Raw genomic sequence first — 24,527 nt, forward strand, 5'->3', positions numbered from 1 at the left:
CCCAATCAGCTGAGCAGACTCACGTGACCGTGCGCTGCGGCAGCAGGAGCGGGCAAAGCCGTAGGGGTAAGGTGGGGAGCTTGCCCCCGCGTCGGGGGCAGTGTGGCTGGGCGCGGATTGAGCTGCCTCACACCCCGTGCACCCGCCCGCGGCCCGGTTAGAGCCCGGAGAACCGGACCCGGGCTGAGCTGCCCGCGCCCCCGGCCCGGTAAGAACCCACGGAAGCGGGGCCCGGGCTAAGCTGTCTTAAGAACCTCCATTCTCCTCCTCCAGCTTCCTGCCCCCTCTGGCGGGGCCTTAGGGAGCCGGGAGATAGATATGAGCTCAGCTGAGCTGGAGCTCCCAGCCACACCCGTTTTCTGCCAGTGCTGCTCCTGGCTACGCTACCAGAGCGATGGGGTGCCAGCGAGGAAGCATGGTCTGAGCTCCTTCCACAGTACCCGCTCTGTGCCTGCCCCCAGATCTGTCTGCTGCTGCTGCCTTCTCACTGTGCTGGCTCTTTGCAGAGACACTGTCTGCCTCTCAGTGCCTGGTTACAGAGGGGGTGGTATCCCCCCATAGGACAACAGTAATGAGACTTGCGCTAGACTGCATAATCTCTCTCATCTGCCTAGCCGCATATCTCTGAAAAGAAGAGCTGCTGCAATGCCACAGAAAGTACCTGGGGGACCCAAAAATATGGAGAGTGGCAAAAGAGAATAAAGGGGCAAGGATTATCTTTTCATTCTGTGTTGTCAGTGCTAGCCCAATGTGGCCCTGATGTCTTCCAGGGCCTCTAGACTGTACTGTAATACAATAGTAAGTAATAATGGCATTAGCCTGAAAGTATCAAATTCTATTAATAAGTAGTCTCTGACAGGTGTAAAGTTTGTGGTAGGCTAGCTGATTTCTTTGATTCTTTCCCCAGTGCAGTGTAGTGCTATCATGTATTCAGTTACTACAATAGGAGTGTGGTCTAACCCACTGCCAAGGAGTGGGATATGCAGAGACTCTCTGCTTTCATTTCCACTGTGTTATACTTAACAATTTCTTCCACAGGTACCAGCAGCCTGTCAGTGCAGTCCTTCTCCAAAGTAAGTATGGGATGCTGAGTGAGAGGTGCAGTTTCACAAGCTGAAAAGGTTGAAGAGCTCAGATTGATCTTCCCAGGAACTGAGGTTAGTTGAAAAGAAATCCAATGATTTCTATTCATTGTCCTCACTCTCTGTGCTTGACTTTCCTATGGTATCATGTTGTGTTTCAAAATCATAGCATTTGGGGCAGTTGGGTTGCATTGTCAGCTTCTACGTCCAATCCTAAATTGAAGCATCTTACTTCATTATTTCTAGCAGCCCTTAGGGGTATTAATATGTTAGTAAAAGGTCTGTTGTGATCTTATCTGAAGCTCATTGAAGCCTGTGAAAAGTCCCCCATTGATTTCAGTGGACTTGCATCAGGCCCGTAGCACTTCCGTTTAGTATGACCAGATAGCAAGTGTAAAAAATCAGGACAGAAAGTGGAGGGTAATAGGCACCCATGTAAGAAAAAGCCCCAAATATCAGGACTGTCTCTATAAAATTGGGACATCTGGGAACATCTACTTCCATTAGACTCAATTTCAAGGACATCTGGACTGGCCATTTTAAATCTTGCCTGGTTGAAATTACTCATGTTTTGCCCACAAAAGTGTGTATTTAACCAAAGAAACCACTCTAATTTGGTGTAACTATTGAAGGGTGTTTTAAGACATGCCTGGATCAATTGTTTGTCAGCAGAGCTTTACGATTTGGGTGCTTCTAAACAGAGACTCATTTGAAACAAAACGTGTGTTAGTGACTTAAAGATTCCTCTTCTTATTGCCTCCCCTTTCCCCTCCTCCATCCTCCTGTGCTGCTGGACAAGTGGAGTCAAGCTGCAACTGTGAAGGTCCTGGTGGAGTTGCAGACACCTGAAACCTTTCAGTGGGGAAATGCTCTAAATAAATAAGGAGCCCTGAAGCAATTAGACCCCCCACCTATCAGGGCATTTTGTGTGCAGTTTGACAGAGATCAGGTTATTTTCTGTCTTTCTCCAAATATTTATCTCTAGAATCCAGCATGGTGAGCAACTGCAGCCTAAGGGCTCTGAGTAACTGTCCCATCCGCTGTTCCATATGGATGAGCCACTGCTTGGAGCCTCATTCTTCTTAGCATATGCGCAGTGTGCCTCAGATGGCATGTGACCAGGATTTATCAGTGAATTTGGGCCACTGGTTGAATCTTTAGCTTCCCTGGCCTGGGCTTGGTACTGATGGGGAGCATGACATGAATACTGATCCATGCCGTCCAGAGCCTCATTAACTTCATAAGAGCTCCATGCAGGTTTATGAGTCTGTGGAGCAGCTTGGAAAATCATGGTCCTGGAAGTACAGTAAAACGAAAGAGCACAAATATTCACTAAATTAAGTTGTCTCTCTTCTTGCTTTTCCCACCCCCCTTTTTTTCCTACTTCCATCTCCATCACCTTAACTCCACTTTTGCCCCACAATTATTTATTTGTCATAGTAACTCTCACAGGCCCCAATCAAGATTAGAATCCCATTGCGCTAGGCACTATCCGAACTCTCTGATGATTGTTGCCCCATCTGGCTGACCTCTGTCTACTGTATTCTCACTGTGTTTTTTGTGTTTTTGCAAAGCAGCACCTCCTTGCTCTCATTCTGCACCAACCCGCCCCTGAGTCTCAGCCCTGCGTGCTAACCACCTTTCATTTCTCATTCTTCTGTCTATGCCTCTGTGAGGGTTACTGGAAGTATCCCATCCTCTGCATTCATTCCCCTTCCCTGTTTCAGGTGTTTTCTCAAACTCCCGATGATGCCGTCTAATAAGTCTGTCTCGGATGCTCCAATCTTCCAGTTCACTAACTGCAGGATTCTGAGGAGTCACCAGCTGCAAAGGTGAGCAGATGAATTTGTTTGCCCTGGGATGGCTGCCTGCATACCAAAATGTGTTCCTCCGATGCCGTGGAATGCTAGGTATAGAAAATATTGGACCTCTGAATGCTCTTCTTTGAAAAAACCAGGCCTGGGAGTTGAACCTATGCAGATCTCTTGCATGGCAGCAAAGAGCACCAACCACAGGGCTGCTGGTTCTAACAATACCCCAACTTCCCTCTGTTTTGTAAAGCTGCAGTTGTTCCCTGTAGCAGACACCAAGAGGCCTCAACTATGTGTTAGGCTGCCACCTAGGTAACAATCAGAACCGGTGTAAACTCTTACCAGGCTCATTTGATCCATACTATCCTCTTCCCACATCTGTCCTCTGCAGGGAGAGAGGAAGGACCCAGAGGACGCCAGCCCTCCCAAGGAGACTGTATAGGCATTGTTCATGTTGGGGTGGCATATGGGAAACATCCTAGAGGTGACACATGCAGTTCCCTGGGGCGGGAGTGCCTGGTGCTGATTTGGTTCTTGCCCGTGCTTGCCATAACAGCACATGGTGGGTTAGCTGCCAGTCCCCGTGTTGGGGTGGTCTATGTGCTGGGTTTCCTAATAGGTAAAGGGGGACTGAATAGTGTGGAAAGCAGTCCGGGCCCCTCCCCTGCTGCTGGGAGGAATGGTTGATCTTTTATTCTGCGTGGTTCTTCTGTCAGGGAGGATTTGTGGGTGCGAGAGGGGAAGATCCTCAACCCAGAGAAGCTGTTCTTTGATGAGAAGGGATCTGCTGATATTCAGCTGGATTGTAAGGACAGCATCATCGCCCCTGGATTCATTGATGTGCAGATTAATGGTAAGGCATTCCAGCTGATCTAGGGCAGATCTGAGTGAGAACCAGGCTCCATGTGTGCCACTTAGAAACAGACTGAGTTCCAGCACAAACATGTCCCCCCACCCCCCGCCCTTTGAACTCTGACTCTGAAAATGGACTTTGTTGAGAGATCAGCTGCATCAGCAAATAAGATTTCCATAGCTTCTAGTTTAGCAGTCTGTGGCTGGCTCTCTGTTTTAAGGCCTTGTCTACACTGTACAGTTTTGTTGGCAAAAGGCAGCTTTTGCCAACAAAACAATGGAGGTGTACACACTGCAAAGCTACTTTTGGTGCAAAACTCTGCTGTTTTGCCAATAAAATATAACCATCTCAACAAGAGGCATAAAGCTTTTTGTAGCAAAGTTAAAGTGGCAAAGACCCAGTGTAGATGATGCCGTTCATTATGTCGACATAATTGACCTCCTCCTGTATCCCACAATGCCCATCATGACCACTCTGCTCACTGTTTTGAACTTGGCTGCCCTACAGGCATGTCTGTCCCCTTTCAAAGCTCCGGGAGGCTTTGATATTCCTCAGCTTGGAAAAGCTCACAGAGCTGCTGTAGGAGAATGTGGAAGGAATCCCAGAACCATAGGCATGCAGAAGAGCGGCTGCTGCTGTGGGGAGGAGGAGGGAGGGAGGGAGAGAGACAGCTGTGCTGTGCAGAGCCAGGAGGGAGGGGATGCCCCCTCCCAGAGCAGGGGGCTGTTATGGGGTGTGTATCTCCTCTTCTGGGATTGGTTGCTCTGGTTGCTATCTGAACTTAAAGGGACAGCATGCAGACACACTCTCTACCAACACACACACACTTCCCTAACACACGCGCTGTCTCTCCTGCCCCCCCGCCCCCACTCCTTGTCTCTCACGCTCTCCCTCCTCTCCCATGTATACACTGTCAGTCACTTTTCAACTGAAATCTAGTAGGATGCCCATGGAACATAGGATTGAGAAACCTGCATCATGTGACGCTGTACTTGTCCCATGAGGCATTGCAAACCTTTCCCAAAGCACCCTGTGGCCAGTTACACAGTGGGATAGCTACCCTCAATGCACTACTCTCTGTGTTGATGCAAGAGCTGCTAGTGTGGATGTGCTCTGCGGACACAGGGAGCATAGTCTGGGCAGGCAGAAGCAGTTTAATTAAAACAGCATAACTTTTGTTCACAGTCTGTGTCTATACTAGAGTTTTAAGTTAGGAGGTAGCAAAGTCATGTGGGTTGCCATTGGGAGAATTGTGGAGATGGACTGGGTTTTGAGGAGGGATCTGAAGGACAAAGTGTGGCATAAAGGATCAGAGAGGAAGGATGGTCCAGTGGTTAGGGCACTAGCCAAGGACCTGGGAGACTTAAGTCCCTGCTCCACCACAGATTTCTTGCATTGTCTTGGGCCTCTGTGTGCCTCCGTTCAGTGGGATCAGAGCCTTAACCTGCTTCACAGGTGTGTATAAGGTTAAATGAATAACAGCTCATGAGGTGCTCATATAATGTGGGAGTGGGGGCTAGGTAAGTACCTAAGAAAGAGTACGGGGCAGTGTGGGGGAATGAAATAGAGGGGTCAGGCTCCTTCTGTTGAGTTTGCCTGCTTGCCCTTGGGGATTAGTTCCCAGGACTGCTAGTGCAATCAGGTACACCACATCTCCTTTTATAGGGGCTTGCTGTGCAACCCAAAATCCTCCCTCACCCCACTTGCTTGTAGCGCTCCCCTTATTCTCAAAGCTAATCTTCAGTTGCACATTATATTAGGTATCATTTACAGTCCTGCCTCCAGAGCTGGCCTCCCTGGTTTCTAGACCCAATTGCCATGTCACCACTTGCTGTCCTTTTTTCCTTTATGGTGCAGGGGGCTTTGGGGTGGATTTCTCCTTAGCCGTGGATGACGTCCAATCAGGGATCTCTCTGGTGAGTCAGAAGATTCTCTCCCATGGCGTGACCTCCTTCTGCCCAACCCTGGTGACCTCCCCGCCATCCGTCTATCACAAGGTAAGGGGAGCCCCACAGGGCACCAAAACACTCATGGCAATGGAGATGGCACCTTTGGATCAGGTGGCTAAGACTTGGCGGCTGCACCACAGAAGTGAAGTGTATGGGCTCTGTGATGGCAGCGGCCTGTTGGGAAGGGGAGGGAGTGTGAGGAGCTGGGTTCTAAACCCAGATGGCTTCTCTGCACATTTAGGCAGCTGATGCTGCAATATTCCCAGGGTCCCATGAGACAAGTAATATAGGGCTTGGGACCTGCTTTTTCTCAGAGCGCAGTGTATTGCAAGTCATGCACAGTGTATCGCAAGTCATACACAGTGATCTGTTTTGGGTTCTTTTGAGAACTGGGAGCTGGGGTACATGGGACCACAAGAGAATGGGTTCTGAAGTAGTGTCCCCCTCCAACAGAGATTAACCCTTTCTGCTAAAGACCAACACATCAGTCTGCCCTGCCACTACGAGAGCTGCACAGGCCATGCCCAGCAGGAAAGCACATCTAACCCTGGGGCCAGTTTTTAACATTCCAGCAGGGATAGTTACTTCTCTCTCGCTGCCCTGGGGTCAAGTGGGTGAAATAGCTCCCTTTGGCACTCATAGGCATTATGCTAGGGGCCCTAATAAGAGGCAGGCTGGGTACCGTGTCTGTGAGGCTTCTAACACGTCCCCATCCTTCTAGGTTCTTCCTCAGATCAGCATAAGAAATGGAGGGCCTCATGGAGCTGGTATCCTGGGTAAGTGAACAGCAAGGTCCTGTCCTCTTGTCCCCTCTCCTCTCTGCTGTGAGGGGACTCGCTCCTCTGTGGAGGAAGGAGAAGCAGCTGCTGTGGAAAGCATTCACTGTGGCTGGGAGTGTTGTCCCATAGGGAAGTGGAGGTGGGGTTGAGATTTGTACTTTGTGCAAGGCCAGGTACAACCTGGCCATGACTCCCAGAGATCTCTGTATGCTGGCTGCCATGTTCCTTCTGCAGCTCCACCCCATGGCACTTGCTACTGCACTCCTCTCTGCTGGGCTCTGCATCCAACATGTCAGCCCTGCTGGAATTGGGCAGTGTGTGACAGTGGGTCACTGTGAGTGGGCAGACTGCCCATGCTGGCAATGATGCCATCTCTCATGCCATGCTGAGGAGAGCAGCCCAAGGGCCTCCATCATTCTGAGGAGTAGGGAGCTCTCTGCCTGAAAATTGGGGTTGAGGCACCTCGGGGAAGGCCGCACGTTAGGGACCTTGCTTTGGTCTTTAAAACTGAGCTGCTGGCATTTGGGGCAAGCTCGTTGAGGTGAGGAGAGTGGGAAACAGGCAGTAGGAAGGGGCGGTGGGGAGTTGTGGGCTAGGGCAATAAAGATTATAGGTGCCAGCAGCTGGTGAGGTTAAGTAAAGCCAGGCAAGAGTGGGGTGGTGAGGGGAAGGAGTCTGGGGCAGGGGATAGAGCAGGATAACAGTTACAGGGTGATAGGGTGACCAGATGTCCCGATTTAATGAGACAGTCCCGATTTTGGGATCTTTTTCTTATATAGGCTCCTATTACCCTCCCAGCCCCATCCCAATTTTTCACACTTGCTGTCTAGTCAACCTACAAGGAGATACGAAGAAGCCTTGACTTTCTCTGCAGCCACCTGTTTTTTCATTCTTGGAGCCAGCTTGACAGGGAGGGGGATTGGCAAATTGCAGGGTGGGACTGGCCAGGAGAGGGGATTGGCTGGGCTGAGGTGGGATGGCCGGTGTCCTCACCCTTGGGGTAAGAAAGGGAAACAGTTGTGGGTATTTTTTCTCTCCCTGGTGGGCAGGGGCCCATCTGGAGGGGCCTTTCATAAGCAAGGAGAAGAAGGGGGCGCACCCAGAGCACTACCTCAGCACCTTTGAATCGGGAGCTTTCCAGGACCTGCTTGCCACCTACAGGCACCTGGACTGTGTCCGGATTGTCACCCTGGCCCCTGAGATGAAGAGGAGCAGTGAGGTGATCCAGGAACTCACCAGACAGGGCATCTGTGTCTCGCTGGGTAAGGGTGTCTGCTGGCTAGGGCCTGGTGGGCTATGTGAGTGGGTCTGGGTAATCCCTTAAAGGCCCAATCTGTTTGCTCACATTGCTCACCCTGGGCCTAATGGTCTGTTCTGTCACACTGGTCTCGTGCCAGTGCTGGTGCATTGAAGTTAATGGAGTTACTCTAGCAAATCAGGCCACTGTCTGTAGTGCATATTGCATGCAGTGTGTTCAAGCCAACATGGCTATGAGAACCCTAACAGCTGATTGTCCTTCATGTGGGAACGAATGATACGGCTAGATTCTCACTGGAACGTATCAAGGGAGACTATGCCAAACTGGGGAAGACACTTAAGGAAATCGAGGCTTAGATGATCTTCAGTGGGATTCTGCCTGTTCCTAGAGAAGGACAACAAAGGTGTGACAAGATTATGGCGATCAACAGATGGCTCAGGCAGTGGTGCTATAAGGAGGGCTTTGGGATGTATGGCCATTGGGAAGCATTCATGAACAGAGGACTGTTCTCTCGGGATGGACTTCACCTGAGGAAGGAGGGAAATAGATTTCTAGGATGGAGGCTGGCATAACTGATTTAGAGAGCTTTAAACTAGGAATCTGGGGGACATGGTTGGGAGATGTCCAGGTAATCTGCATGCCAGAATGTAACATTGAGAGGGAAGAAAACAAAGTAAGAAAGGATACAGCCATGGGTAGAAGAATGGACATTAGGAGGAAGGGTAGTGTAGATACCAGTCTAATAGGTGATTGTGGTGGTAGAATGTCTGTTCCTAATCAGGTAAAGAATGTCAATGAAGCCAAACGGCAGAAATTAAGATGTTTGTACACTAATGCGAGGAGCCTAGGTAACAAAATGGAGGAACTAGAGCTACTGGTGCAGGAAGTGAAACTGGATATTATAGGGATAACAGAAACATGGTGGAATAGTTGTCATGACTGGAGTACAGGTATTGAAGGGTATATGCTGTTTAGGAAAGACAGAAATAAAGGCAAAGGTGGTGGAGTAGCATTGTATATCAATGATGAGGTTAACTGTAAAGAAATAAGAAGGGATGGAACGGATAAGCCAGAGTCTGTATGGGCAAAAATCACATTGGGAAAGAAAGCTACTAGAGCCTCCCCTGAGATAGTGCTTGGGGTGTGCTACAGATTGCCGGGATCCGATTTGGATATGGACCTTTTTAATGTTTTTAATGAAGTAATCACTAATGGGAATTGTGTGATCATGGGAGACTTTAACTTCCCAGATGTAGACTGGAGGACAAGTGCTAGTAAGAATAATAGGGTTCAGATTTTTCTGGATGCGATAGCTGATGGATTCTTTCACCAAGTAGTTGAAGAACCAACAAGAGGGGATGCCATTTTAGATTTGGTTTTGGTGAGTAGTGAGGACCTCCATAGAAGAAATGGTTGCAGGGGACAATCTTGGTTTGAGTGATCATGAGCTAATTCAGTTCAAACTAGATGGAAGGATAAACAAAGATAGATTTGGGACTAGGGTTTTTGATTTCAAAAGGGCTAACTTTAAAGAATTAAAGATATTAGTTAGAGAAGTGGATTGGACTGAAGAACTTGGGAATCAAAAGGTGGAGGAAGCCTGGAATTACTTCAAATCAAAGTTGCAGAAACTATCAGACGCCTGCATCCCAAGAAAGGGGAAAAAATTCATAGGCAGGAGTTGTAGACAAAGCTGGATGAGCAAGAATCTCAGAGGGGTGATTAAGAAAAAGCAGAAAGCCTACAAGGAGTGAAAGATGGGAGGAATTAGTAAGGAAAGCTACCTTAGTGAGATCAGAACATGTAGGGATAAAGTGAGAAAGGCCAAAAGCCATGTAGAGTTGGACCTTGTAAAGGGAATTAAAACCAATAGTAAAAGGTTCTATAGTCATATAAATAAGAAAACAAAGAAGAAATGGGACTGCTAAACACTGAGGATGGAGTGGAGGTTAAGGATAATCTAGGCGTGGTCCAATATCTAAACATACTTTCCCTCAGCCTTTAATGAGGAGCTTAGGGATAATGGTAGGTTGACAAATGGGAATGAGGCTATGGAAGGTAGATATTAACACATCCAAGGTGGAAGCCAAACTCAAACAGCTTAATGGGACGAAATCAGGGGGCCCAGATATTCGTCATCCAAGAATATTAAAGGAACTTGCACATGAAATTGCAAGCCCATTAGCAAGAATTTTTAATGAATCAGTAAACTCAGGGGTTATACCATATGACAGGAGAATTGCTAACATAGTTCCTATTTTTAACGGGGAGGAGAGGGAGGGAGGAAGGAGAAAGTGATCCAAATAACTATAGGCCTGTTAGTTTGACATCTGTAGTATGCAATGTCTTAGAAAAAAAATTGAAGAAGAAAGTAGTTAAGGACATTGAGGTCAATGGTCATTGGAACAGAATACAACATGGTTTACAAAAGGTAGATTGTGCCAAACCAACCTGATCTCCTTCTTTGAGATGGTAACAGATTTTTTTAGACAAAGGAAATGCAGTGGGTCTAATTTACCTCGATTTCAGTAAGGCATTTGATGCGATTCCACATGGGGAATTATTAATTAAATTGGAAAAGATGGGGATGAATATGAAAATTGAAAGGTGGATAAAGAACTGGTTAAAGGGGAGACTACAACAGGCCGTACTGAAAGGAGAACTGTCAGGCTGGAGGGAGGTTGCTAGTGGAGTTCCTCAGGGATCGATTTTGGGACCGATCTTATTTAATCTTTTTATTACTGACCTTGGCACAAAAAGTGGGAATGTGCTAATAAAGTTTGTGGATGACACAAAGCTGGGAGGTATTGCTAACAGAGAAGGACCGGGATATCATACAGGAAGATCTGGATGACCTTGTAAACTGGAGTAATAGGATGAAATTTAATAGTGAAAAGTGCAAGGTGATGCATTTAGGGATTAATAAGAACAACTATTGTTATAAGCTGGGGAGGCATCAGTTGGAAATAACGGAGGAGGAGAAGGACCTTGGAGTATTGGTTGATCACAGGATGACTATGAGCCGCCAATGTGATATGGCTGTGAAAAAAGGTAATGTGGTCTTGAGATGCATCAGGCGAGGTATTTCCAGTAGAGATAAGGAGGTGTTAGTACTGTTATACAAGGCGCTGGTGGGACCTCATCTGGAATACTGTGTGCAGTTGTGGTCTCTCATGTTTAAGAAGGATGAATTCAAACTGGAACAGGTTCAGAGAAGGGCTACTAGGATGATCCAAGGAATGGAAAACCTGTCTTATGAAAGGAGACTCAAAGAGCTTGGCTTGTTTAGCCTAACCAAGAGAAGGCTAGGGGAGATATGATTGCTCTTTATAAATATATCAGAAGGATAAATATCAGGGAGGAAGAGGAATTATTTAAGCTTAGTACCAATGTGGACACGAGCAAATGGATATAAACTGGACACTAGGAAGTTTAGACTTGAAATTAGACGAAGGTTTCTAAACATTAGAGGAGTAAAGTTCTGGAACAGCCTTCCAAGGGCAGTAGTGGGGGCAAAAGACATATCTGGCTTCAAGACTAAGCTTGATAAGTTTATGGAAGGGATGGTATTATGAGATGGCCTAATTTTGGCAATTAATCGATCTTTGATTATTAACAGGTAAATATGCCCGATTGGGATGTTAAATGGGATGGGATCTGAGTTACTACAGAGAATTCTTTCCTGAGTGTCTGGCTGGTGAGTCTTGCCCACATGCTCAGGGTTTAGCTAATCACCATATTTGGGGTTGGGAAGGAATTTTCCTCCAGGGCAGATTGGCAGAGGCGCTGGAGGTTTTTAACCTTCCTCTGCAGCATGGGGCACGGGTCACTTGCTGGAGGATTCTCTGCACCTTGAGGTCTTTAAACCACGGTTTGAGGACTTTAATAACTCATACATGGGTTAGGGGTTTGTTATAGGAGTGGGTGGGTGAGATTCTGTGGCCTGCATTGTGCAGGAGGTTAGACTAGATGATCATAATGGTTCCTTCTGACCTTAAGTCTATGAGCTCCATAGTAACTGTAATGGTGCATTAGTGCAAGCTATCTGCATTGGATTTCGCTCCATGTCTTTTTCCAACCTCAAAGGAAAACCTTTCTGCTTCCACTCCTCATGTCCACAACTGTGCAGAGTCAATGTTCTTCAGAGCTCTGGAGCCCTCCAGTGAAACAGAAGCACAAAAGGTCATCTATGTAACATGGCTCTAAACTGGGTGGGCATATCTGACGGTGTGCGTGTCTTAGTTTTTCAGAGTGTTTGTAAATAAGGGCCAAATTCCACTTTGATAGGAGTGAGCAACTCTGACTCCAGCAAGATGTAGGAGTAGGGTGGGTGGACCGTCTGTATTTAAGGGCAGAATATGATCCTGACCTTTACTTGTCTTAAACTTAGCTAAGATCTCAGTGAGGGCCAACCACATGCAAAGGTTCAACGTCTAAAGTTAATCTGTTTGAATTCTCCTTGCACAGAAAGGCTTAAGTGTCCAGCAGTAGCCACCTTAAATGGGACTGCTTTCTAGAAAGTGCAGAATACCTGCCTTCTGAAAACTAAGGCCTCTTACTGTGTTTCAAGTTACACACCCAAAAATGGAGGCATCTCTGGAAAGTTTAGCACAGTTAATTTTTTAAAGTGGAAGTCATGTGTGCAGAGAACTCCCTCCCCTCCCCTCCCCCCGCCCCCGATAATTTAGCAGTGGCTGTATTTTTCTCATGTTCTGCTCACAAGCTCCCCTTTAGTGCTGAGATCAAGGATAGAAAAACGTAACCCCTCCCCTGAGTTGTTTCTTTTTGGGCTGAAATTGATGAACCATGCAAAAGAAGGGTTTATGTAGAAAATCTGTATATAATTGGCCATAGCATTTGCTGCCCTACAGGCCGTATAAAAGAAAAATCCAGAAGGGCAAATTTCGGCCTCCAGCGGGATTCAGAGCCCCTGGAAAGGGCTACGGTTCTTATCTTCATTGAGCAAAACAAAAGCTCATTCCATCACTTTAACAAAGCCCCGAGGTCTCGTCAGCACCTGAAGAAGAGCTCCATGTAAGTTCGAAAGCTTGTCTCTCACCAACAGAAGTTGGTCCAGTAAAAGACCCACCTTGTCTCTCTTCTGAAGTCCTTGGAAGCCATGGTACACTGCAGTAGGGATCCAAATTCATCTCGACCACTGGCACTGGAACTTCCATGCTCCAGCTGGGTTCTGAATGGGGCTGTCAGAACTGGAGTGTAGCATGATTGAATAATAGGTGGATTTTCAGCAAACTTCTAGTGATTTGTGGACTGAGCACACTTGCCCCTGGGCGTTACTGGAGTAAATGGAGAGAATAAAGGGGGAAATAGCAAGAGAAGTCACCTAGTGCTCTTTATTCGCAGGACATTCTGTGGCTAATCTGTCTCAGGCAGAGGAAGCTGTCCGGCATGGTGCTACTTTTATCACCCATCTCTTCAATGCCATGTTACCTGTAAGTAGCTGAGGGAGCCCACTGCCTGCCTGCTCACTCTGGCTTGTCTTCTCCTCTACGGACATTTATTCTCTGCCACGCATCTGGGTGGGTTGTCAGCAAGGGGAAGTGACTCTGGGTCTAAATGCACAAGCCCCTATTGCCAGAAATGAAGACACAGCTCTGTTAGCTCATCAAACTTTTTACATGGGCCAGCCACCACTAGTGGGGGATAAAGTGCCACCTCGAGTGAGTCTGGGTTATAGCACCATGCATGCCTCTTCATTGTCACTACGTTCAGCTGCTGCATTCATGGCAGCACCCCCTAGCCAGGGCACTATGGTGACCAGACAGCAAGTGTGAAAAATCAGTTCGGGGGTGGGGGGCAATAGGCACCTATATAAGACAAAGCCCCAAATATTGGGACTGTCCCTATAAAATTGGGGCATCTACAGGGCACTGGCGGCCTGTGGGTTTCTTCATGGCAGGCATCACACCTGTTTTCTCATCTCTTTGCACAGTTCCACCATCGCGACCCTGGGATCGTGGGGCTGCTGACGAGTGACCAGATTCCTGCCAGGCGGAGGGTGTTCTATGGCATGATATCAGATGGGATCCACACCAACCCTGCGGCTCTGAGAATTGCACATCGAGCACACCCCAAAGGTGAACCACTGGGGATCCCCTTGGTCTGGACAGCAGAGCACCTCTGAACCCAAGTGTTGTGCCTATCTGGATTGCTTTTCTCCTAGCTGATGTGCAGCATCCTCCTCAAATGGTACCAGATAGGATTACTTCTACTTAAGAATGGTGTATGTCAGGGGCCTGGCTGGCTCTGGATAGTGGGAGCTTTCACCTCTAGGTTACTGATTTCAGACCAGTATGGCCTGTGCATCATTTGCTGATCACATGGTGCTGGTTTCCCCTCCTTGTTCCTGCTAAAAGAAGCTGAAAACCCATGATTCATTGCTATTGTTTCCATGTGAGCAGTTGCTGTAGCTGCCCAAAGGCTGTTCTGTGGTCAGGAGTGTGAGGAGGAGCAGGCTCCCAGACTCTCTCTGAAGTATGGCCTGTGCTGTCAGGGCTCCCTCCAGCTCCCAAAGAATGGGTATCTGCATAGCACACGGTCATGGACAGTGGGGGTGCACCCTTGTTGACCATCTCAGGAGAGATCCCCGGAGAATGTCCCAAGTTCTTGCCCTGGGGATGAGGCCTCCCAGCTTGGGGGAGGCCTATTGGTAGCCCTGTGGGAGGCAAAGTGTGGCTCTGTCACTGCTCATGCACTACCTGTTCTGCGGATAACCAGAGGACTTCAGGCACCAGGGCACCCCTGCACCCTTCTCCAGTGCTGTGTGAAAGGAATCCTGTGTGTCAATGGCCCCTCATGAGTAAAGTCCAGTGTCATTCCCCACCCCTTGCTGCACTTACACGTTCCCTGTGGCTCCAAATTACCCAGCTCATAGCCTGGTCCTTCAGCTCAAACCTCTGTGTCACCTGCCCAAGGCTTTGTGCTTGTCTTATGAAACAGTCTGTCTTCTCCCCGCTTCTCCATCTTCTTTTCCTCCCCACTTTCCTAAGCTACAGTCAGCCCTGCATCCAGAAGACGCAGTGCTCTCAGGAGAGTCCTCCTTGCTGGGTCACAGACATCCTGACTGCTGCCATTACCACTCCCAGCAGAGCAAAATGCCTGGGACTTTCACTGAAGAACTGCAGAGAAACCCCTTCAAAGGTGGGCTGAAGGCTAGAGCTAACGTGGCCCCTCCTTGTCTCTCTTAGGCCTGGTGCTGGTGACAGATGCCATTGCGGGAATGGGGCTGGCCCCAGGGAAGCACACCCTGGGCCAGCAGGTGATCGAGGTGGACGGACTGAACACGTACATTGCAGGTGAGCACTCCATACACAGCCCGGTCAGCTTCAGCCTCCACCTAAGTCCATGTGTGTTTTAAGGCAGATCCCTGGGCCTTCCAGATGGCTCCACTGGCTGCAGAGCAGGTGTGAGCCCTGTGTGTCCTGATCTAGCAAAGGCTGGCAGTGCCATGAGGCAACCCGCTGTCCCTTGGCACAGAAGGGAGTGCCCTTTGGCTGTGTCTCACCTGCTGCTGGCTGATTGAAATCCTGGCTCCTGGTAGTGTGGTACCTTGTAAGGGGAAAAGCTGGGGAGGACATATGAGCAAATGGTGCCACATCTGAAGTTGCACTGGGCACTGCTATGAGACGCGCTCTGGCATTATGGGAAATCTCCTCACACTATGTGGGACAATAGCATCTACTTCATCTCCCATTAAAGCCCAACCCTCTCACAGGGTTGTGGTGCCCATGAAAGTGAGGTGCCAGGAGCACAGGGCACAGGCATGGGGTGAGCAGGAGCTGGCCATGCACCTCTAACAACCTGTAATTTCCAGTTCAGAACCTCCCTCCAACCATACTACTCAATCCTGCCCTGTCACACCCCCTGCAACCTCAGCCTGTTGCCGAAATCGGCCATGGCTTCTCTGGAGCCGAGGCTGAGAGGCCTCAGACTCATTCCACTTGTGGAATGGGATTGTAACCCCACGAGGACCGTTGTTGTTAGATGGCTGGTGGCTCTGCTCAGTTTCCTGTCTTTTCTCCTGCTCAGGGACGAAGACCCTGAGTGGCAGTGTAGCAACCATGGACTCCTGTGTTCGGCACTTCCTGGAAGCCACAGGTGAGCCCAACTCTCCTACTGCTCTGCCTGCGGGCTCTGGGATGGAGCACAGTGCCCCTTGCTGTTATCACTTCTCCTAGGGCCAAAAGTCTCTACACATATCCAGAGAGCGTAGGAGGGAGATCCTCTCCCCAGACAAGGCTGGCTGTGGCATTCTTTCCAAGCCCTCTTGGAGTCCCAAGTCAGCTAGCAGGCAGAGCCGCAATGGGTGCCAGCCAGGGAGAGATTAGGCTTTACTCTTACCGCAGTGAGAACAAGCGAGCTTCTCCGTAGTCACAGGTGCAAAGGGGCCAAAGGTGAATAATCTTGTCCACAACTTCTGATTCCTCCCTTCCTCCCTCCAGCCACGCTGCAACTGCTCATCCCTCTCCTGCAGCCCCTCTGGGCCTTTCCCCGCAAGCACCATCAAAGAGTAACTATTAACAAGCTATGTCTGAGTTGCTCACACGTGTGTCCTTTGTGTCCCCAGTGGTTCAGGAAAGTGTCCATCTCTCTGTATGAATGTTCACTCTGCTCCCTGAAAAGGGGGCGTGGGGTGGAGACAGGGATTACCAGGCTGGGTTGAGACCTGTCTTATTAACTTCAAGGGTCAGAAGAGATAAAATGTTAAACTCTTCCACTGTCCAACATAAAATGAGTGATGCAAAGAGGTCCAGGATCTCATATCCGGGGCCTTGGTGTATTCAATTTCTTGGTAAACACGCAAAAGCACTCATTCTAAAGCTGAATGTTTATTGATCAGGAACAAGAAATAAAAACAAGCATTTATACTGAAACTGAAATTGAGTGATTATGCAAAACAAGCTTAATCAAACCCTTTAAAGTCGCTCTCTTTTTGGAGAAAAATATTAGTCTCATTTTCAGAACAACCTTTCTTTGAGAAAAGAAAAGGGTTAAATTTACATTCAGTCTTGGTGTGAAAATGGTATTAATTTCTCCTGTGTCTGACAGACCTACACAAGGTGGGGAATGTATGGCTAGGATGGGTTTGATCAGAGACTCCCTTGGGACTGTCACCTAATGTGCTGAGACTACCTCTGAGCCCCTTTTCTCTGCCAGTTTGGGCCTCCAGAACCCGGCCTTGTTGAGACAGACACCCCAGTCTACTCCAACACAGACCCAGGGTCAGAATCACGCACCCTAAAGCTGCAGACTTAACTGAAAACGGCTTAAGAAGTGCTCCTGTCTCTAGCAGCCGGACACCCAGCTCCCAGTGGGATCCAAGCCCCAAATCTGTTTTACTCTGTATAAAGCTCATACAGGATAAACTCTTAAATTGTCTGCCCTCTATAACGCTGATAGAGATCATAGCTATTTGCTCCCCCTGGTATTAATTGCTTACTCTGGGTTAATTAATAAGCAAACGTGATTTTATTAAGCATAAAAAGTAGGATTGAAGTGGTTCCAAGTAATAATAGACAGAACAAAGTAAGTTACCAAGCAAAATAAAACAAAACATGCAAGTCTAAGCCTAATACATTAAGAAACTGATTACAGATAAAATCTCATCTCAGATGTTCCAGTGAGCTTCTTTCACAGACTGGACTCTTTCCTAGTCTGGGCCCAATCTTTCCCCTGGTACAGTCCTTGTTCCACCTCAGGTGGTAGCTGGGGGATTTGTCATGACTGCAGCCCCCTTTGTTCTGTTTCACTCCCTTTTATAGCTTTGGCCCAAGGCAGGAATCCTTTGTCTCTCTGGGTTCCCAATCCCACCCCTCCTTCTAAATGGAAAAGCACCAGGTTTAAGATGGATTCCAGTATCACATGACATGGTCACATGTCACTGGAAGACCTCATTCTTCATTACCCACAGGCTGACCCCCATGTCCACAAGAAGGCTTGCAGGTAAATAAACCATCTACAGCCAATTGTCCTAGTCAATGGGCGCCATCAAGATTCTAAACCACCATTAATGGCCCACAGTTTGCATAATTACAATAGGTCCTCAGAGTTAAGTTCATATTTCTAGTTTTAGATACAAGAACAATATGATACATACATACAAGCAGGATGAACATGCACAGTAGATTATAAGCTTTATAATGATACCTTACAAGAGACCTTTTGCATAAAGCATATTCCAGTTACATTATATTTACACTAATCAGCTTATTTCCATAAAATCATACGGAGTGCAACATCACAGCGGCTTGTGTTGATGTCTTTGGAATCCTGGATGGCTGGTCAGTCTCAAATGGATGCTTTTGGCTGGCAGGTTGACCACAGCCCCTGTTGCTTGGACCCTGGTTCACTTTCCAGTCAGTGATGTCATCTGCTTGGGTCTTTTCTTCTTAGATGGGGCAAGACTGTGGTCAGCTCATCTCACTGTGCTGATGCAGTGTAGCTGATTTCAGGATGATAGAAAGCCAAGAGAATAAGAAATAGGACAGGAGGAGGGATGATGTGGGGAACAACATGAAAGGAAGGGAGACAAAACAGGATCTTGTGCATTTCTGTGATGCTGGCTATCAGGTATCTCCACTGAGGACTGGGTGTCATAATGCTGTGATTATTTTCACCTGAGTTCTGAAAATGAAGTTCTTTAATTGAGAGCAAGGCCAGCTGGCATTCTGCCTGGAAGAAAGTATTTGTCTGATCTGCTCCTTCTATCTTGGGGGGGCAGGAGAGGAGCTGAGATGAGAGGGGGAGGGATAGCTCAGTGGTTTGAGCATTGGCCCCCTAAACCCAGGGTTGTGAGTTCAATCCTTGAGGGTGCCATTTAGGGATCTGGGGCAAAAATTGGGGATTGGTCCTGCTTTGAGTAGGGGGTTGGACTAGAGGAGGTCCCTTCCAACCCTGATATTCTATGACAAGGTGGGGTAGGGGAGAGAGTCTATTTTCCTTTAAAGGATATCCAAAAAGGAGAAATGTTGGTGGCATAGTTCATCCCCTCACATTATTTTCTCTACCAATTAGACTCAATATCCCTCACAGCAGTTTTGGTCCGTTAACTTCTGGTTCCACATCTTCTGTTTTTACCAAGGATGATTTCAGCACAGTCTTTGAATCATACCATCAGGTCTCCTAATGTTTGGACTAACCTAGCTTCTTTGTCTGGTTCTTTTCCACTTGTTTATAATCATTTATTGGCAACTTAACCTATTGTTCGTGGTTAATTTCCAAGTAGGGAAAAATTGTTGGTTAGCATGTTGTCTTATATAAGAGCTTTCACATGCTTTGTACATTTCATCTTCCCACGGGCGTAAATGTTATGGGCCCAGTAGTCACAGAAGGCTCAGCATGTCTGATTTCAGCATGTGGCTGGTTAGCAGCCAGCAGCCCCTTGCTGTTCCATTTCCCACAGAGATGGCTGTCAGTATCTTGGCAGGACCCTGACTCAGCTGGCACCTTGCTCCAGCAGCCCTGCCTTGTCTGAAGGGCTGCCTGGTGTGGGAAGCAGCAGACGGGTCCTGAAAGAGGATGTCTGTTAACTGCCCTAACAAGGTGCTGTTCTTCCCCAAAGGATGCACTGTGGAGACAGCCTTGGAGGCAGCATCCCTCCATCCTGCCCAGCTCTTGGGAATTGAGCACCGAAAGGGGACCCTGAACTATGACAACGATGCAGGTATCAGCATGATGGCAGGTTGATGCACCACTTCACCATTCTCCACAGTGTCGTCTGGTGGCTGAGGCTAGGGCTGGAGTAGCAGTGAGCTCCCCAGCCCACGATCACCATTCCCCATGGGGGTGACTCCTAGAAGGAGCTGAGGCTGACATACCTATGAGCTCCCTCACCATTGGGGCTGCTACACCATTCCCTACAGCACCTCCTACTGATACAGCCTGGGTAGGGGCAGTTCTACCACCATTTGGGGTATGTGTCTTATTGCAAATCCTCTGCAGTCTCCATGGGTATTGGAATGTCTCCTCCATCAGCAGGAAATGTAACTCTTACAGTTCTTTTCCCCTGGCAATCCCAACAGATCAAGCACCCCTCCTGCTGCCTCTGATTCCTGCTTCCTCTCTCTTCTGTCTGCTGCAGATTTCCTGCTGCTGGACAACAGCTTACGGGTGCGAGCCACGTACATCGCAGGTGAACGGGTCTGGAGTCAGGACACTTTCACTATATGAAACCAGAGACTCACCTGGGACTGGCAGCACTCCCACAACCCTGGTGCCAACTACCAACTCCCCTAAGCGCCATGCTCAGTGGTCACTGGCAGCCGCATTGTCCTCTCTTTCTCTCTCAAAGAATGCTTTTTTAAGACCTTGGTGTTTCTTCCTCCTGTGTCACCCTTGAAAGTACCAAAGAACTAAGTGTTCCAGAGCAGCTCTTGCTTTCAGTTGCCAGATCTGCTTGCAATGAGTTTGTCAGCTCTCTGCTAGACAAGAGGTAAAAGAGTAGGTGGAGTTCTGCTGCTGGGATCACTCTACAATGGAGCCACCTGAAGGACGAGGTGCCTGTCTGTCTGTCCTCTCTCCTGAGCACTGGATTTGAGCCCTGCTGTAGAGGGAAGGGAAGCTGCTCCATATGCTGTTCTGTGTCAATGTGTGCCCACATAGGCCTATGTGCATATCACAGCACACACACACATTAACTTCACTTCCCAGAATAGGCCTCTGGTTGTGCCCTTTGTCTCTCACCATGGGGCCTCCTAATGCCAGAGTGTCGACTTCCCAATGTTCGTCTGTCATTTTCTAGAGAAATCCCAGTGGCCTTGAAGCAGCTCTGCTGACAGCCTGCAATCTGGCTGAGAGCCTGGGGTGGGGGCGATGACTCTACCTGGCACTGTCAGTCATGGGCTGTGAGTTCATGTCGCATCCTTGATGGTCCTGTACCCTGAAGCAGAGTACTCACCACCTCGCTCAGGCCGTGGGCAGCTTAGTGCCTTGTATTGCTCCCTGGGATGAGACCCTCACCACCAACTTTCCTCCTGGGCTGAACCCTCAGGGCTGTGTACAAACCCATGAAAAGCAGGAGCTGCTGGCTTCTCATGCTATCTTGCTGTGTGGGCAGTGATTTTGTCTGCTGGGTGCATGGACTTCATTCTGCAACAGAAAGCAATGTTGTTCTTGAACTATATACACATGCAAAGTGGGTCTTACAGGCTCTAGTATATATTCCCATCTGTATTAAACTAATATGGTTGGAGAGCTTCCCGAGGACTCTGCACAGCTTGCTGGTCTGTTGGTTTCTATGTGTCAGTGATGAGGTGAGATGCTTTTGCTGTAGAGAATGTATCCAAAATGGCAGTGATGTGACTGGACACCATTCCATCTTAAAGTGCGGGGTTCCCTCCGGGTTTATATCCTCAATAGAAGCCCTACATGGGATTAGATGATTGCTTATCTACTCATTCTCATAATTATCTTCACTTGATGTGTCAGTTAGCTTTCTGACTCTATAGAAGACAGAGAGTTTCCATTCCAATCCTGATCTTGATTCTGAACTTACCACCGAGAAAATGTGTCTGAAATGCCCGCTCATAGGTAGAGGAGACCATGTCTGAGATACTTCAGGTCAATTAGACAATGATAGGACTTAAATTGTGGTGAATCTTAGCAAGTTTGGCATTCATAAAGAAACCTTAAATCTGGTAGGTTTCAGTTAGGTTTGTTCTTCCTTACAATATCTTTTTATAAGTTCACTGGAAACAACATCTGACTGAGCCCTCATTGTAGCTGTAACCCCTGCTGGCATCACTGGTCTCCTCAGAATTTCTAACATCTGCTGCCTAGATGAGCAGATACTCTGCCCTGCCAGATTGCAACATTTGAAGATGTCAAATGTTGTGCTAGTGTGTTCAGCACTCTGGGGTTCCACATCTCACTAGTGGCACTTCTGAAGGCCATGGAGCCTCTGAATAAAAATGGAGGAAACTTCAGGACAAAAGAAAGTTTGATAAGACCTTAATTTTGAGAATGTTTTACTTATTTTTTTTAATTTGAATAAATGTTATAGATTTAAGTGCTCAAAAGATGGTATAAATATAGTCTGACTTTAGAAATGAAGTGGATCAGTTATCCGTTGCAGAGGATTAACAATAGTATATGCACGTATGATTGAAACTCCCCCATGCCCACCCTTTCATGTACGTACACAGTCTGGTGTAGACTGAAATGGCGGGTTAACAGCCTGGAGTTCAGACTGGTAGTTGCTGTCTAGTGGTCACTGTGGCAGTTCTCTTCCCCCCCAACCCTTTGTGCAACCTGGAAGTGGGGTACCGCTGAGCCCTTTATTTTACCAATCTGGGTTCCCTCTCCCAGTACCATTGTGACAAGCTGCAAAACCCTGACATCCACGGGCAGGGGCCACATCCAGCTGTGTTCATGAATGTTCTGGCCAGCCACTACATGAACCACCACTAGTAATGTTGGCTCCAGCTAAAATACCCCCAACCCAGGACCCTGGAGCTGTACCGTCCTGCACTGGTCCAAAAAGCCTGACTAGTAGAGATTACAATTATCCAGTCTGTCTCTCCCTCAGTGGAGAGGAATATGCACAAACCTTTAACCTATAACATTACTATAACAACGATTGCTATAATACTATCATAACAACAATGCTGAGATCCCCCCCCCCCCAAACACTTCACTCTCACTGTCTTTAGGTAAAATATAAAATAGATTTATTAACTACAGAAAGATAGACTTTAAGTGATTATAAGTGATAGAAAACAGATTAAAGAAGATAGCTTAAACAAAATGCAATCTAAATCTTATACACTGCATGGGATTTGAATCAAACAGTGTCTCACCCTGTTAGAATCATAGAAGATTAGAGTTGGAAGAGACCTCAGGAGGTCATCTAATCTAACCCCCTGCTCAAAGCAGGGCCAACCCCAACTAAATCATCTCAGCCAGGGCTTTGTCAAAACCTCTAAGGATGGAGATTCCACCTTTATAGTACAAGCAGTTTGTAGATGTTTTATACACAGGCAGGAATCCTCTCTTCCAGCCTGGGACCAGCACTTCCCCCAGTTCAATCTCTGTTTCAAAGGTGTTTCCAGGTGTTCTCTTGGGTGGAGAGTGAAGCCTCTTGGTGATGTCACTTCCTCCTTTTGTGGTTTCTTCCATAGGGCAGGAACCCCTTTGTTCCAAGCCAAGTTCCCAGCCCAGTTTGTGGAAAAATACAAGTACCAAAATGGAGTTCAGTATCCCATGATCTCATCACATGCCCTTGCGTGCTTCACTGAGTCATAGCAGGGGCCATTACCGATATTCCAGATAGAACTTCCTGAGGAAGGTCCATCAGATGTAGATAGGCTTCTTCCATGGTCCATTGTGAGTTGTGTTCTTTGATGGGCCATTCAACTTGAATAGTTCCTTCACAATACTGGCCAGACTAGAAGTAAAGCTTTGTGGGTGTTACCCAGAGCAAGCAGATTTGAAATACAGATGCACAGTCAATATTCATTACTCCAGATACAAATAAAATACATGCATACAAATAGGACAATCATATTTAACAAATCATAACTTTTCCATTGACACCTTGTGTGATACTTTGTGCAAAGTGTATCATAATTATGTCAATCATACCACAATGGTGAATATGGGGTGCAGGGTGTCCAGTCAGTTGTTCGTGTGTGTTGATATGGGATGGTTGAATTGAAAATGAGTATGTTCAGAGGAGTTAGTGTGCTCCGGTGACTGAATATTTGGAGATCAGTTTTGGTGAGGGGAGTGCCTTTTTTAACCTAGTTCCTTTAATTTTTAGGAATTGTGTTTTCTGACAGGAAATCCACTGGAGAAACCTGAATTCTCAGTTAACACAGGGTTGTGGTTTTGTGTGGGGTTTTTATTTGGGTAGGGTTGGGGAATAAATAGTAAATAGATAGACTAGTCTCTGCTTTTGGAAGTAAGCCTAAAGCTGTGTATATGTGACATTTCCCTCAGATGATATCCGGACTGGTGATCTGCTAGGTCACTCCAGTCTTTGACTCTGGGAGCCAGCTTTACCCTGCTCTACTGTGAGAACCCCCACTCCCGGGCTGCTCTCACACAGCCTCTGGCATGTAAGCTGCTCCTTGGATTGTGCAACCAAATGGCACTAGCCAATATCTCTGGTCCCAGACACAATCCTAGGAACCTCCATCTTGCAGAGTCCAGTTATGCCTGCTGGATGCTGCAAGCTTATATGAGTTTGTCAATTTAACAAAGAAATTGATATGCACCAGGCTTGTTATCCCAAGGGGAGTCTCTGACACACTTCAAACCAAATGCTCTGCTTCAGGTAAAATAAACAGATTTATATCTACAAAGATAGATATTAAGTGATTATAAGTCAAAGCATAACAAGTCAGATTTGGTCAAATGAAATAAAAGCAAAACGCATTCTAAGCTGATCTTAACACTTTCAGTGTCCTTACAACGTTAGATGCTTCTCACCACAAGCTGGCTGGTTGCCCTTCAGCCAGGCTCTCCCTTTTGATCAGTGCTTCAGTTGCTTAGTGGTAATGTCTGTAGATGGAGGTGGAAGAGAGAGGAGGAGCATGGCAAACCTCTCTCCCCTTTATCAAGTCCTTTCTTCCCTATTGGCTTTTCTTCCCCCACATCCCCTTCAGAGTCAGGTGAGCCTTACCTCATTGCACTCCCAGACTGACCAAAGGAAGGGGGTGACTCACTCAAGAGTCCAACAGGTCCTTTGTTGTTGCCTAGGCCAGTGTCCTTTGTTCGTGTGAGGCCGGGCTGGGTTTGTCCCATGCATGCCCTGATGAGGTGTGAACTGTCCCGC

The 24,527-nt window shown here is 47.5% G+C and overlaps 2 protein-coding genes across 8 annotated transcripts in view; both read left to right on the plus strand.

Moving 5' to 3' along the window:
* The window catches only part of LOC127058370 (uncharacterized), a 278,050-nt gene that overhangs the window by 60,562 nt on the left and 192,961 nt on the right, over positions 1-24,527 (plus strand). The window lies entirely within an intron of this gene.
* On the plus strand, positions 7-23,899 carry AMDHD2 (amidohydrolase domain containing 2). 7 transcript variants are annotated; one of them, XM_050968369.1, is made up of 13 exons: positions 7-66; positions 1,039-1,157; positions 2,810-2,914; positions 3,610-3,746; positions 5,604-5,743; positions 6,417-6,471; positions 7,524-7,736; positions 13,097-13,185; positions 13,686-13,830; positions 14,941-15,048; positions 15,782-15,850; positions 19,314-19,415; positions 19,833-20,949. In XM_050968369.1, the coding sequence occupies exons 3-13, from the start codon at positions 2,829-2,831 to the stop codon at positions 19,919-19,921; spliced, it is 1,233 nt and encodes a 410-aa protein (XP_050824326.1). In that variant the 5' UTR covers positions 7-66; positions 1,039-1,157; positions 2,810-2,828; the 3' UTR covers positions 19,922-20,949. The 7 variants fall into 7 exon arrangements, with proteins under 7 accessions (XP_050824326.1, XP_050824329.1, XP_050824325.1 ...); XM_050968368.1 differs by having other exon boundaries at positions 30-208; XM_050968372.1 differs by lacking the exons at positions 19,314-19,415; positions 19,833-20,949 and adding an exon at positions 23,690-23,899 and having other exon boundaries at positions 29-208.

Source organism: Gopherus flavomarginatus, chromosome 9 (genome assembly GCF_025201925.1).
Source record: "Gopherus flavomarginatus isolate rGopFla2 chromosome 9, rGopFla2.mat.asm, whole genome shotgun sequence".
Taxonomy (NCBI): Eukaryota; Metazoa; Chordata; order Testudines; family Testudinidae; genus Gopherus; species Gopherus flavomarginatus.